Raw genomic sequence first — 13859 nt, 5'->3', positions numbered from 1 at the left:
ATGTTATCATGTCATCTATTGCGCACGATTACAGCGCTCGCTTTCAAGTGTCCCTCAAAGATAAATAGATTATAAAGTTAAACATCAAAGCCACAACAAAGCGCAAAAAATTCAAGTAGAACTACGTCACAAAAAGCTTTGTAAAGCGTAGTTTTCTTTATTTTACAATCCTTTGCCTACTAATTTATTCAATTAATTATTAATAAATGTGTAGGTACTTATAAATGCGAAAGTTTGTAAGTATGTTTTTTTTAATGAAAATGACAATGGAGATTATTTTAAAAAATAATTACATATAAATCCATTCGAAAACTACAGACATAATTTATAAGCAAAATTATTATATTATGTTTTTTTTTTGTTGTGCAAAAACGTTTACACCTGGCGTAAATTCAGTTGTACGAGTACGAGTAAACAAGCTACGTAATATTAAACTTAGCATCAAGCCCATAATTCGTTCGGTAGCTATGCTTAGTTATATAGTTTATAAGGTACCTATCTTATAAACTTTATTTATTTACTAGATACTACAGTAATTAACAATAACTGTAGAACCTACTTTTTTGTACATATTATAATGGATGGAGATTTGGAGTCATCTGCACCAAAATATCTAAATAATGACTTATTTATTAATCAATATTGTGAATGATGATTAATAAAAATAAAAATAAAAGAGCAACTACTAAATTAATTACTAACTCTGCTAAGTACAATTTTGCCACCCGAACCTGTACAAAAAAAAAGATAAACTCGACGTAACAAGAGCGCTTGGCTTCGTTCAACTTGAAATATTCGAATTTGAATTTAAACGTTAATTGTAATCAATGAGTGAGTTTAAGTCAGGTGTTAACGCTTTCTAAGTATATTACAACTCACCTATGTGGCCTGTGTGCTGGAAGTTGGTCGGAGCACCGATCATAGACCGGTCTATTCTCCGCCGAGCGGTCCTCTGTGCTTGAGCAGCCGGTTGGTAGCAGCACGCAAACCATTGCAGCCACATTTCACCACCAGTAGTTGCCATTTCGAATAGTCTCCTACCACAACACTACCACACAAACACAGCACAAGCAACAGTTATTTAATTAACACTTGCACGAGTTGCAAACTTGACTAAACGCTGCACGAATTTAAAGCTTTTATTTTTGTCAACTTTATTTACACTTGTACAAGTAACAGACACGTTCAAACGCACAAGATTTTGAAACAAATAATGACACAAAAAAAAGAACTTGACTTGTACGATTCTTGTTATAAAATGGATCGGTTTTTGTCCACACTTGTTGTTTCTTCGTAGTTCAGACTATGTGGATGATGTTTTTTATCAGTGCGATAGTGATATCGATCCGGTTCGTACGAGATGCGTTCTCTCTGCTGATCAAGCGCGGACTGACACGCGGTCACATGGCGCGTCGGTGAAATCTGGAAAAGAAAAATATTGTTGAGGGACGTTCTTGGAACCGATAGCTAACGACCTTGTTTTTGTCTTGTGTACATAATTTGTATTGTAATGATAAATAATTGGGAGGGTCAAGTCTGTTGTTATTTATAAGTATGAGTAAGGGTAGATAGATTTGAAATATCAAAATAAAATACATACTTCCAGCGAAGTATGTATTTTATAGGATTATGATTATTAACTCTTAGTTAGATGGAATGTTTTGGTACTCATTATCCATCATCGCAATAAGTTAGCTGCTCTTGGGGTACGTTGAGTAAGTATTGTTTTCTTTAATTGCAGTTTGAACTTGAAGTTTCAACGGTCAACAAACAAGAAAACTGTACGGTATACTTTTATCGTGCCTTGTAACCTTTTATTGTTCGTTGGCACACGCGAATTTCTGCGAGGGAAATTATCCGACTGACAACTCACAAAATTACGCTCGTTTGGCTTTGGCCTCAACCATACTCGACGTAGCGATACCCCAAGAGCAGTTAACTTTTTGCGATGATGATGGTGAGGCGGACTTAACACTGACAGGTCATAGGTTGAATCCCTGGCCGCTGGAATATTGTCGCACCCATTCTGTCTTCTCTACTTTATTGAAGGACACCAGCAGAGCAATTCACTTACTTTGACGTATGTTATCTAACTAATAGAATTGACATCAAATTAAAACAACCGCATTTTTCGTATTCCTTAAAGCCCGTTGTTAACAAAAATCACAATGTCAACTGGGAAATCTCATCTACCAACGACAATAAGAACTTAAGCTAACTTTTTTTAATGTATGGAAGCGGGCTATTTTTCTTTCGTTTCCCTTACGTTTTCTACACGACATACCGGAACGCTAAATCGCCTGGTGGTAACTAGCCACGGCCGAAGCCTCCCACCAACCAGACCTGGACCAATTTAGTAAACCCCAATCAGCCCAGCCGGGGATCGAACCCCATCGCATCGCATACCACTGCGTCATGGAGGTCGGAAAAACAAAATAATGCCCACAAAGAACAGTGGCAAGAATACTGACTGCATTTCCGTATTAGACTGCACTAAAGATGAGTCAGCCCTTCTCTAAGCGACATGTAAATAAAATTCATAGGTAAATTGAGTCATGGCCATCAAGTATCGAGCACCTATTTAAGATTTCTGTTGAAGTCAGTCGCATAACTACTGTGTCGGCGTAAACAATCCAATTAAGAATTAGAAATTAACGACCTCTTCAGCTAATTGGATGTCTAATGGATGATTATAGGCCTAATGTTGTAGTTTTCTACATTACTAGCTATGCGTGGTTTCCATTCCCGTTGGAATAAGGAGATAATATATAGCCTATAGCCTTCCTCGATAAATGGGCTATCTAACACAGAAAGAATTTTTCAAATCGGACCAGTAGTTCCTGAGATTAGCGCGTTCAATCAAACAAACAAACAAACTCTTCACCTTTATAATATTAGTATAGATTTGCAAAATCTTCATCCTTTACATACATTTATTTAATTTTAATGAATAAAAAAATATTGTGTATATTTACAATGAGATTTGAGAGTTGAGATTCCGGAAACATCTATGGTAAAACCGGGTTTTGTGAAAAACTGAATTATACGCGAACTGAAATGCACACTCCGCTAGTCCAAAATGAAAGTCTATGCAACATCTATGGATCTATGGCCTAAAGATACATTATAAGTTAAATGCACAATGTTTTAGAATTTAAACTATGGTAGGCACGACAAACATTGGCGTATCTAGGATTATTTCCTAGAAGTCTGCCATTCTGCTTTGGGACATTGTGGTGGATTATTAACCGAACCTCTCTTATTCTGAGAGGAGACACGTGCTCGACAGTGAGCCGAATGTTGATTTTTAATGATGATGCATAGTAGGTAGTGCATTTATGAAAGTGTACTTCACTGACTTGGGCCCAGGTACAAAATACTTATTCATAAGCGTATTGTTGTATGTAATAAATAATAATTAATTACCTAATTTTTCTTTGGACTAAGAAACTCATCAAAATTAATCTAAAACAAAATCAACAGATTCAACCGGGCTTAAGTCGGCATAAAGGTTGGTATGTGACTTCTAGCTTCAAACGAAATAATTTTATCTCATCCGCTTGTCAGTGACAAGAGGCTGGATAAGATGTTAGATAATGTGAAGATGTTCTGAAAAACGACTGATTGGCATCTGACAGCAATGCTGAGAAGGTTGGCCTCGGTCCCGGCCCGTGATCTTCATGCATATCTCAGAGACTCTAATCTTGTAAAACCGTGCGGCGTTATCAGTTTTAAAGAAACTTAAATTCATGTGTTTTGTTTTTGTTGATACCCTATCTAAAGTGTGACTTAAAACACAAAATGAAATTTCAAGTCATTAGGTAGGTATTTGGACAATTGGACTAACGCTAGCCATCCACGGTCCGATGTACACACATGCCTGCATGACGGCTCGACTTGAAGCGAAAATCGCGACCAACACACGATAACTTTTACCTGACGTCATAAAACGATACAATAATTATGAGAAATTACGGCATCGGCAACCCTTCCAAAAACCCGACGTGTTGCCACAAAGCTAAGGGTCTGTCGATTGGAGACATGATTCGTCATAATATCCCGTATCTATCCTATCAATTTTACTCTCAACAATATCGCAAATAACTTGAAAATCAAAGGTACACTGGTATAGCCAATTACCTAGGTTCCTACATAATGTTAACCTTTTAGCTGACGCCCTGCAATTTCACCCACGTAGTTCCCGTTCCCATGAGGATACGGGAATAACTTATAGCCTATGGCACTCACAAATAACCTGGCTTTCTAGTGGTATAAGAATTTTCAAAAAGGGCTCAGTAAATCCTTACAATACCACAAATGTTATCTGTATAATATTAAGTATAGAACCCTATGTGTTTCGTCGTCATCAACCCATATTCGGCTCACCGCTAAGCTCGAGTCTCTTCTCAGAATGATAGGGTCAAGGCCAATAGTTCTCCAAGCTGGCCCAATGCGGATTGGCAGACTTCACACACGCAGAGAATTAAGATAATTCTCCGGTATGCAGTTTCCTCACGATGTTTTCCTTCACCGATTGAGACACGTGATATTTAATTTCTTAAAATGCACACAAATGAAAAGTTGGAGGTGCATGCCCCGGACCGGATTCGAACCCACACCCTCCGGAATCGGAGGCAGAGGTCATATCCACTGGGCTATCACGGCTATGTGTTTAAGTGTTATTTATTAATTTAATGTTTACTGTTAATACTTTCTTTATTGGAATTTTTAATAAGAAAGAAAAACGAATAATTACCTATACATCCTGCGCGCACAGCATTCTTTAGAGTTGTTAGTAAAGGAAAGGATTTTAATGTGAAAACTTGGAAGTTGGAATGTAGCCAGCCACTTAGTCTTCTTAGTCTTGGCTATTAAGGCTTTAAGGGTTGTCTGTCTGTCTAGAACTGTCTTTGAGTTATGTTGTACCTACAGACGTTGTTTTAAGTCTAGACAAAGAATTCTTTAATATATTTTTTAATAGAAATCCTTGGAATCAAGAAATGTATTTACGAGTAGGTAGTAGATTTCTTTATGGTGAACTCAAATTCAAATTCCTTTTACTCAAGTAGGAGAAAATCGTTGCTAGCATTAATGATTTTTTTATCGTTATCATGTCATGTATTGGTAGTTGGTTTTTATTACATTTTTGTAAAGTAGGTAATGTTATTTAACAATCTTTATTTTTTGGATTTTACGGTTACGGTCAAATCGTTGGATTTTCGAAATGCACACCTTTTAGTTATCAACTAATCCACTTTATCCTTATCTGACGTGCTGTATGAGTATTTTTAAATTAACTTGTTTTTTTGGTTGCCTAAACGTATCCATCAATATTAAGAGCTCATTCTCAACAAAGAGCAAGGTATAGTCTCTTACACGTTTGTTCAACTGCCGTGCTCGAGTAACTGCAAAAATCCGCTCTTCGGCTTCCTTACTATAATTATGATTTAAGTAAATAGTCGCCAATATTAAGAGCCCCTACTTGGTGGAGGTATTCAACAACTTATGTTCAAGTGCCGCGCTCGAGTAACTACAAAAATCCGCTCTTCGGCTCCCTTACTATAAATATGATTTAAGTAAATAGTCGCCAATATTAAGAGCCCTTACTTGGTGGAGGTATTCAACAACTTATGTTCAACTGCCGCGCTCGAGTAACTGCAAAAATCCGCTCTTCGGCTCCCTTACTATAATTATGATTTAAGTAAATAGTCGCCACTCGTTAGTACATTTTACCTATAGAGCTACACCCTTGTACGTTAGTGCATACGCAATACGCAGACAATTGTGTTGTATGCCTATTGTGGAGCTCTAGACAATGGGCTGAGACAACTTCAGTACCGCCGCGAAGTGAGTGCGTGTGCAAATAAAAACGCTTTTTACTTTTTCTTTGTTACAATGTAGGTATGTATTGACAGCTACGTATAGTACTGCAAGTACGTTGCACCAAAATGGCGGTCATCTGCGCAGGTACAATTATGCTAGCCACTCATCATCCAATAAGTTTACGAGCTTGCAGCGCTAACGACAGGACATCCGATGAATCTGATCGTGTGTTGGTGGGTACATGACTGATGAATGTACATGACATGCAGATCACAAATAATTGAAAATATCGTAGACTATTGTAATGGCGTCAAGTGTGTGGCACGTAACGTAACGTAACGCAACGCACTAATGGAGAACCTTCTTAAAAGGTTACGAGTCTCTGGATGGATTTATTAACTTTCGATGGACTGAAAATGGACGCTATGTATAAAGCCGATTGGAGAAAAGTTCATCATTTTCTCAAAAGTTATTAATTTTTTCTCGTTTTGATGTGAATCAAGTTATCGTTCTTTGTCGTTTTTTCTTGAATGTGTAAGTTAGGTTAGGTATTAGGTCTCTACTCTCTTCTCTACTACTCTCTACTATTACTCTACTCTTTTATTACAGTTATACAGCAGTTTGTATTGTATACAGTTTATACAGTATTATGTACTTGTTGTTTGTTTGTTTGCTTGAACGCGCTAATCTCAGGAACTACAGGTCCAATTTGAAAAATTCTTTCAGTATTAGATAGCCTATTCATCGAGAAAGGCTATATATTATCGGGAACCACGCGGGTGAAACCGCGTGGCGTCAGCTAGTATAGTAATATATAGCCTCAATAGCTCAATGGTAAGATCGATCGGACTAATCACCGAGGGGTGGTGGTTCGATCCCCGTCCCGTTGGTCTATTGTCGTACCCACTCCTAACAGTCTTTCCCGACCAATTGGAGGGAAATGGGAATCTTGGTCATATTAAGAAAAAAAAAGATATGGCAAATATTATATAAAAAAATATATACATAATTATACATATAGACACGGGTTTATAGATAGACCAATGATTTTGACCGGTGACCAGTGAAAGCGTGCACCGATATGTCTGCAACGCAGCGAAAGTGACATGGATCAACGACGAAGCCGATATAATATGCATAATATAATAAATATTAGATAATACACTTAGATAACTTATACGGGCCCTTTCCTCTGCCGGTATCTGACGCTGTTTATAATCGCGACTCAATGACTTTGTTATTCACTGATATATTGTTATGACAAGTAGGTATTTACTTCTATAGTATACACTCAAGTTTCGTTTTATATCTATACTGCAGCCTTTCTTGAGTACTGTTGACCAACAAAGAAATTATAGAAATGAAAGTAGAAAACGCATGTCATTTCATGTTATTTATTTTAAATTATGAATGGTCTGTTTATAAAATGTTATATTAACCATATCTAATTGTTATAAGCTTATTAATCAAATTTATTTTCATTAATTTAGGAACAAGTTAATTATAATTGTTATTAGGATTATAATGACAAACGATTTATACTCATTTTTAATTTGTTTGTTGGTAAACAGTCCTCATCAAGAAAGGCTGTTGTGTAGGTACATTCTACACCCCATTCTCTTGCATTATTTTTAGGTTTTCGTACTCCAAAGGGATGAAACGGATACTCTTATTTATCAGATGCTTTTATGAAGCCTTTTATGAAGACTCCAAGTCACTCAGCGGGAGATAGAGCGAGCAATGCTTGGAGTTTCTCTGCGTGATCGAATCAGAAATGAGGAGATCCGCAGACGAACCAAAGTCACTGACATAGCTCAGCGAGTCGCGAAGCTGGAGTGGCAATGGGCAGGCCACATAGTTCGAAGGATGGACGTTGGGGTCCCAAGGTGCTGGAGTGGCGACCCCGCAACGGAAAACGTAGTGTTGGTCGACCCCCCACTAGGTGGACCGAGGATATCAAGTGCAGTGTGCCACTGGATGCTGGCGGCTCGAGATTGTTGTGCTTAGAGGTCCATGCAAGAGACCTATGTCCAGCAGTGGACGTCCATCGGCTGATAATGATGATGATGGTGATGATGATGATGATGATGAAAATAGCTCATTAGATCATCTCGTTGCTCCGTCTGTCAAGACCTTTTTTGCAGGAACGCGTGGAAGTATCAAATAGAAGTTAGCAAGTACCAAATATGCCGGTCAATCCCTTGAAGATGTAAAAATTTAAAACTATACCAGCGCAGTTAAAAATGATGATTAGGTGAATAAGCAGCGCAAAGCGGTAAATTATTTTGAGTATTTTTCATACAACCCATGATTTTTTTTTAAACAGCAGTGCACGCTTGATCGCAATCATGCCTGATGGTAAGCGACGATGCAGCCTGTGGTGAAACGCCTGTGAATAACCTCAAGTTCAAATTTCGAGCAATAACGCACGGATTTGTTCACACACGCATCCGTCATTGACGATACAAAAATGTATTACTCGACTCGAAGACTCTTTGACGTCGATGGTTTAAAGTAGACGAATAGGCGTTCAAATTTTAACTGAATGATAATATAATGGATAGAAATGAATCCTAGATTTACTACCAATTAATTTGGATGTCAAGTAACTCGAATTCGTAATTTCGTATTCGCATTCTCCGTGAAATGTGAATCGTAAAAAATTACGATTCACATTTCACGAATTAATTCGTCTTCGTGATTTTTCACGATTCACACGGTTAGGGTCGCCAGATAACCAAGACCAATAATCGGACAGACTAGTCAGTATGGCCGGACATTAGAATGAAAATGCCGGACACTCATACGGACACGTTATTGAGGATTTCGTGTCTCTGTAGGTATAGTACGACAAAAATGGATGTAAAATAAGCTTTTTTGACTATTGTTATACTTTCGAGTAATTATTCTTAAATTCTAATTAAATGTAAATAAAAACGAACTAGTTCTAGTAATTTATTAATCGTTATTAAACATTCAAATAAAATCATTAGTAAAAGTTAAGTTCTAGAAATATAAAAAGCCTAGCCGCCGTTTGTTTTCGCCGGATACGCAATCAAAAAGCATAACTATGTCCGGCTTTATTCAGACGCCTGGCAACGCTAAATACGGTCATAGAACTTAACTGTCAAAATATAAAAAAAAGTTTAACTCAACTAACGACCCAGTAAAAATACGAATCGTCGTGATCGATACGTTGACGTATGAACACGCCCTAATAGTATCTGGTTTAATTTGCACGCGTCGTTTAATGAAAATGCATTTTGTTATTTTGCAATATGACCTACAAAATTTACCATCCTAGCAGTAAATATATTTCATAGCTAAGCACATTATTAGGGGCAATTTGTCGCATATGTACCTATATGTGAATATAATTCAATGCAAATGTCGCAATGCTATACAAATGGTTTCGATGACTTTTTTTATTAGAATGAAAACCTGCGATAGCCAGACTTATTATTTTGTTTTTTTTTTTTTATTCTTTACAAGTTAGCCCTTGACTACAATCTCACCTGATGGTAAGTGACAAGCGGACTAATTTGTTAGGAGGAGGATGAAACTCCAGACCCCTTTCGGTTTTTACACAACATCGTACCGGAACGCTAAATCGCTTGGCGGTACGTCTTTGCCGAGAGGGTGGTCTAGCCATGGCCGAAGCGTTCCACAAGCCAGACCTGACAGACCTGACCGAACCAATTAAGAAAATATCAATCGGCTCAGCCGGGGATCGAACCTAGGATCTTCATCTTGTAAATTCACTGCGCCACGGAGGCCGTCAAAATTAGAGGCTAAAGGTTGTTCAGCCATTCATTAAATTTATATTATATTATTTATTGGTCCTTTTTTTTTAATTTTTAACAATGTTTGAAAATTACAAAAATACTACGAGTATTAAAAATTTATAAAAAAATAAATAAATATATTATTTATTATTATGTTATATTTTTATGTAATACTTATGTATACAGGGTGATTTTACTTCTAATAAAAAATATTATTATTATTGTTTTTTTTAATTATTATTTTTATTAATGGGGTAGATCTAACTGTGGCAGGCTCTTGTTCTGTATTGTTTACAAGACATGCACTTTCGATTAGCACTGACACAATTCAGTTGCGCAACGAGCAACGATTAACATTATTTTTGTACCGTTCTAAAACAACCTTAGCGATTAGTTAAGGTTTTTTACGACGCTTAATGTAGGTACACTTTTGGTCACTTGGTCAGTGAATCAAGGATGAAAATCTTTAACAGTTATTTTACATTTTCTTTCCTTTGTTTATTTTACTTTATACACTACAATGTTTATAAAATGTGTAGGTACATTGTAGCCACAGTCATAAGAAACATAAGATATAAATCTTCTATATTAATCTGTAGAGAGGTCAATTCTGTACATGATGTATATTTCCAAAATAACTATCAGGAGGTGATTAGTGTTCGATACTGATGCCAAAAATGCAATCAGTAAAATTTTTGTCTGTCTGTCTGTATGTTCGTTATAGAAACAAAAACTACTCGACGGATTTTAACAAAACTTGATACAATTATTCTTCATACTCCTGTGCTATAGTATACTTTTCATCACGCTACTATACTGTCAATAGGATCAGAGCAGTGACGGAAATTGTTGGGAAAACGGGAGAAGTTACTCCAATTTTACAGCGATACTGTAAGGGTTGGATTATAGAGGTTTAAGGGCAGACAAAGTCGCGGGCGTCCGTTAGTAAGTAATAAATGTAATTCATGAGCAAACCAAGAGAACATTGTATGTTTAGAATAGTTGTTTTCGTTTAGTTTTCACGACCTAAAAATATTTTACTTGTAAGCATATTCAAGTATGACTTCAATTAAACCCATAATTTCTATAGAAGTAATTAGTATATAAGACGTTAAGATATTGTAACTATATGCCATTATTATACAATACACAAGTGTGTCAACTCCGTGCCGTTTCACTGTACTCCAAAACACGCAAGTTGGTTTCTACCCAAGGCCAACGCAGTATTGGTGACCCCGACGCTCCTAACCCTCCTAAGTAACCGGAGTAGCTGACGCTCCTAAGTAACCGGAGTAGCTGACGTTCCTAATTCTCCTAAGTAACCGGAGTAGCTGACGTTCCTAATTCTCATAAGTAACCGGAGTAGCTGACGTTCCTAATTCTCCTAAGTAACCGGAGTAGCTGACGCTCCTTAGTCTCCTAAGTAACCGGAGCAGCTGACGTTCCTAATTCTCCCAAGTAACCGGAATAGCTGACGCTCCTAAGTCTCCTAAGTAACTGGAGTATCTGATACTCCCAAGTCTCCTAAGTAATCAGAGCAGCTGACGCTCCTAAATCTGCCGACGAAGTTCTTCCAACGTGAGTCTGCCGACTGGATCATCGAATACGAAGTGATTTAAGCTCGAAGGCCAAGAAATTGAATATCTGCAACCGCGGAATCAAGCCGATACTACCGGAATCAACTTTTACAATGAGTTTGACCAAATTGTCAACATGGCAACTTCAGCTACTGCAATACGTTCCGGCGAAAATACGGATATATCATCATTAACCGGTGTAGCTGAGCGAATTTCAACATTCTGGGTCATTTCTCTGCGACTTTGGTTTTTGCAATTTGAGACAGCCTCTCAGAGAGATGTATTTCAATTCAGCTGCGTTGTTTCGAAGCTTCCGAAAGATCACCACCAAGTCAGCGACATCTTAACCAGCCCACCACCAAAAAACAAGTATCTCTATATTCAGGAAAGGAAAGACAGATTCAGTGTTATGAAGAGAGCGAGTACCAGCGTTTCCCGAGACTTACAGAGAGACTTGGGGGTCTGGGGGATCAAAAACCTTTAAAACAACGCCTACACAGGCGTGGGAGAAATTACCTCAAGATTACAAGTTATTATACAATCCCAATACAAAGAAGTCCAATGGCTGACTGGGATTATCATCGGGATTTTGGCGTTCATTGAATTTGTTTGCTGCGATGGCTGGGGGCTACATTGTAGCAACGATTACTGAAGGGAGTGCAAAAAAAAAACATTAATCCTTGTATAATTCGTTCATATTCATACGGCACTTTAACATGTTACTTTTAAGATTGTATTTTTATTACTTAAGAAATAAATTACTTTAGATTCAAGACTACTTCAATACCTTTATTTAACTTTTTGAATTAATTAATAATTCAAAAAGTTCAGTCATTTTTTTATCGTTACAGATAACTACGGTACTTAAGTATGATTACTTGTACATATTTTTTCTGTGGTATAATTAAGCGTTACACATTTATTATAATTATTAAGACTTCTTTATCTTTTAAGGGAGAAATACATGGCCACAGTCTATAGGAACATATGATATAAATAATAAATAATATAATTCATAAGCAAACCAAGGGAACATTGTATGTTTAGAATAGTTGTTTATGTCAACGATTCTGTTACGTTTTCACGACCTACGTAACCCTAAGAAGTTATCACTTAAAAAAAGTCGACGTAAAATTATATGATCTAGTTATTAATCTGTGGATATTTGGCTAATACTGTTGGTGTTGAATTATCTTTCCCATTGAACAACGGATGACTGTTATTCCATACAACAGGAGGAAAAATAAATATAGTATTTTACCTAATTGACCAGTCTATTATTAGTATATTTTATCTCCCGCTTCGCTCGTCTCGTGGACTCAATTTATCCCTGCATAAAGCATTCTAAGCGTAGACTGTGACTCCAATCATGTTAATTCCATAAATACATTTTGAAGAGATTAGTGTGCATAGTAAAAATCGGTGGGTGTCCTGTCAGGCCAAATGTTAGGGGTTCCGTATATCTCGAATTAAAATCGCCTTCAGGCATACCGGCTTTTAACCGACTTCCAAAAAGAGGAAGTTCTATGTTCGGCTTTTAATAAATATTAACTAGATTGGTATAGTGTTTACATCAATAATTACTATAATAGCGGTATAATCAGCCAGCATTTGATTAAAAAAAATATCGTTTACCGAAAATAAATAATGTATGAGGGAGATATATTAAAACATTTAAAAGAATGATTCTTCTATTCGGCTAAAATTAGTGAAAAGCAGATTTAATTGTTATTTTGTAAGCATTATGATATTTAAACTTTTGAGATTTGATACAAAAAATCGTGGATCGTTAATGAAAAGATCGAAAAAAACCAAATCATAGGATATTTTTTATAAAAACCAAACCAAAAATTCAAATCCAGGCGCACAAAGTCGCGGGTAAAAGTTACCAACTTCACAAAGTAGATTCGCCGACTGCGCTTTGCTCGGTTAACTTCTAAAGAACTTTCGAAGAAACTCGTTTGATACCATCTTCGCGATACATTCACACTCCAGTGTTGCAACATATACATGAAAACTAGTTCCACAGTGTTACACTTCTCTATAAACATTTTGGTAACTGACAATTTGCCGACAGCTTCAATACTTTTTTTTATATTGAATAAGCTCGCGCTTGACCACGATCTCACCTGATGGTAAGTGTAGATGTGGCCTAAGGTGGAATGCGCCTGCCTAGAAGATGTCTGTTCACTCTCTTCTTAAAGATGCCCAGGTTGTAAGAATTAGGAAACACTGATTTCGGGAGAGAGTTCCATATCCTAGCCATGCGAATAAGAAACGAAGAAGCAAATCGCTTCGTACGAGTACTGGGGATGTCAATGACATAGGAAATAATTATCAAAGACAAAAAATGTCAAACTCACTCGAAAATAGCTCGACAAATTCCGAGTTCGGCAATTTTTTTTCTTTTCATACGATGACACTATGGGAAAGGAAGGTTTTCAGGAGAGATTGCATGGTTTGAAATCGCTTAGTAAGTATTATTATTTATTCACTGAATTTTTTTTATTATAAGTGTTCTGTTTTTGTACTACGTACGTTTGTACTACGTACGTTCGTTACTCTAAAATTACAATAAAAATTAGGTACGAAAAAATAACAACCAAATAAAAAATCAGGCACGAAAAGTCATGAGGTTACAGCAAACGAAAATCGAACATTCGAACCTAGAATC

General features: G+C 36.8%; 1 protein-coding gene across 1 annotated transcript in view; it reads right to left on the bottom strand.

Moving 5' to 3' along the window:
- LOC112046626 (CDC42 small effector protein homolog) overlaps positions 1-13859 on the bottom strand; it is a 50197-nt gene that overhangs the window by 14792 nt on the left and 21546 nt on the right. The window contains exon 2 of the mRNA XM_024083327.2: positions 880-1422. Coding sequence (XP_023939095.1) covers positions 880-1024 — 145 coding nt within the window. The 5' untranslated portion in view covers positions 1025-1422. The remainder of the gene's footprint in view (positions 1-879; positions 1423-13859) is intronic.

The sequence above is a fragment of the Bicyclus anynana genome, chromosome 22 (genome assembly GCF_947172395.1).
Source record: "Bicyclus anynana chromosome 22, ilBicAnyn1.1, whole genome shotgun sequence".
NCBI lineage: Eukaryota > Metazoa > Arthropoda > Insecta > Lepidoptera > Nymphalidae > Bicyclus > Bicyclus anynana.
This window is presented reverse-complemented; position numbering and strand designations above follow the sequence as displayed.